The following is a 1,712-nucleotide window of genomic DNA, read 5'->3' as shown; positions in this document are numbered from 1 at the left end:
GTTTGCATGGCGGCAGCCGGCGGTGGATATGGAGGTGGAATTGGAAGTGGATTTTCAGGCAGTGGATTTAGCCGTGGTGGAAGTGGCGGATTCGGTGGTGGCAGAGGATTTAGTGGAAGCAGTGGATTCAGCAGCGGTGGATTTAGCGGAGGAAGCGGCGGGTATGGTGGCGGACGAGGTGGAGGCAGCGTCGTCCGCGCGCGCTTGGTCGGCGTGGGCGTTCTTCCTAGCGTCAGCGGCGGCTCGGGCTTCGGCGGCGGTTTCGGCCAAGGCGGAGGAGGATCCTTCGGCGGAGGACGAGGAAGTGGCGGAGGAAGCTACGGATGGTAATCATATTCAAAAACATTTGGCCTGAAACATAGAAACATACCGTTTCTTAAAATATATAAAACAACAAAAAGTCTTGCTATTATATAACCCCTTGCAGAAGAAAGTTGAACATATGGTAAAATTATACATAATGAACGGGTAGAGAAGCTTTCCTGTATTCCTCATCTTCATTTCTACGCTGAAGAGAATGTCGTTACATGAGAGACAGACTGTGAGAAAATAATGAAACTCTATCGGAAATGAGATGATAATATTGATAACAACATCAATACTAAAAATACACCAATTGAATAATGTATTATATTCCATTCAGATCTTAAACTGCATGTCGTACATATTTTACAGGGATCTACCAATTTGTAAATAATTATATATATAAAAAATCTTAAAAACAAGGTCACTTCCACACTTATGTATATATGTAATCCTTTGAATAATATCGCCATATGAAGAGTGAATGCCATTTTAACAGAAAGTAAGCTCGGTTGGCGCAACAGGTTTTAAATAGATAAAGATATAATAAATTGATAAATGGAGATAAAAAGGGAAAAATATATATGAACGAGTGACAGAATTCCGCAGATTGATGTTTCAGGCAAGACCACTCGTGTTCAACCTGTGCCTGCCTCTAGAACAAACACACATTTCCTTTCAGCATAATTTCAACATCCCCTATCCTTTTAGTCTGTCTTTTTCACTTATTTATGCATTTAATTCAAGTTTAATGTCTGTAATTGCACTATTCGATCTCAGTACACTTAACTCTAGAACAGACATATATTACTGCTTGCTGCTTGGCCCACTGCTTTCTCCGAGGAGGCGCTTTCTCGTGGGTCAACTGCTTGCAATTGTTGAAATTTCAAAGGAACTTTTCCTCGGCTGGACATCATTATACTCATATTATAGAGGGATTTCAAAGCAAAGTACTTTCATACTGGAGTTACTTTTTTAAAATTTTCATGTAGTCTAGGGTAACTGGACTGTCATTAATGAGTAATAGCGTTGATTAGATTGTTTTGTGAATTCTAATAGGAACATAAAACGGCTATTTACATACCACATGATATCAAAAAGTTGCATTTAAATGACAAACGGCAGACTGCAATAAAAAATGTTTCTCAAGGGAAAGTACGATTCCTATCACCAAAGCTACATCACCAGAACTACAATATTCATTAAATTCCCCAATACTACCGCAAGCTGGCTGATTTCAGGCTAGTGTCTGTTAATAAATGAACAAGGTACAAGGGGATTAAACATCATCAAAATAAGAAAAAAAATAGTAAAAAATAATTCCAATGGTAAGAGGATATGAAAGTCTTGTGTTGTTGGTTGTACAGGAAAAATATTAATGAGACTGCTTACTGAGAAAAAAAAAAAAA

At 38.7% G+C, this 1,712-nt stretch overlaps 1 protein-coding gene across 1 annotated transcript in view; it reads left to right on the top strand.

Annotated features, from left to right (window-relative positions):
- The first annotated feature begins 28 nt into the window (after nt 1-28).
- LOC119588249 (cell wall integrity and stress response component 2-like) overlaps nt 29-1,712 on the top strand; it is a 5,250-nt gene continuing 3,566 nt past the window's right edge. The window contains exon 1 of the mRNA XM_037936944.1: nt 29-326. Within this exon, the coding sequence (XP_037792872.1) occupies nt 29-326 (298 nt within the window). The remainder of the gene's footprint in view (nt 327-1,712) is intronic.

This window comes from Penaeus monodon, chromosome 23 (assembly GCF_015228065.2).
Source record: "Penaeus monodon isolate SGIC_2016 chromosome 23, NSTDA_Pmon_1, whole genome shotgun sequence".
NCBI classification, from domain to species: domain Eukaryota; kingdom Metazoa; phylum Arthropoda; class Malacostraca; order Decapoda; family Penaeidae; genus Penaeus; species Penaeus monodon.
This window is presented reverse-complemented; position numbering and strand designations above follow the sequence as displayed.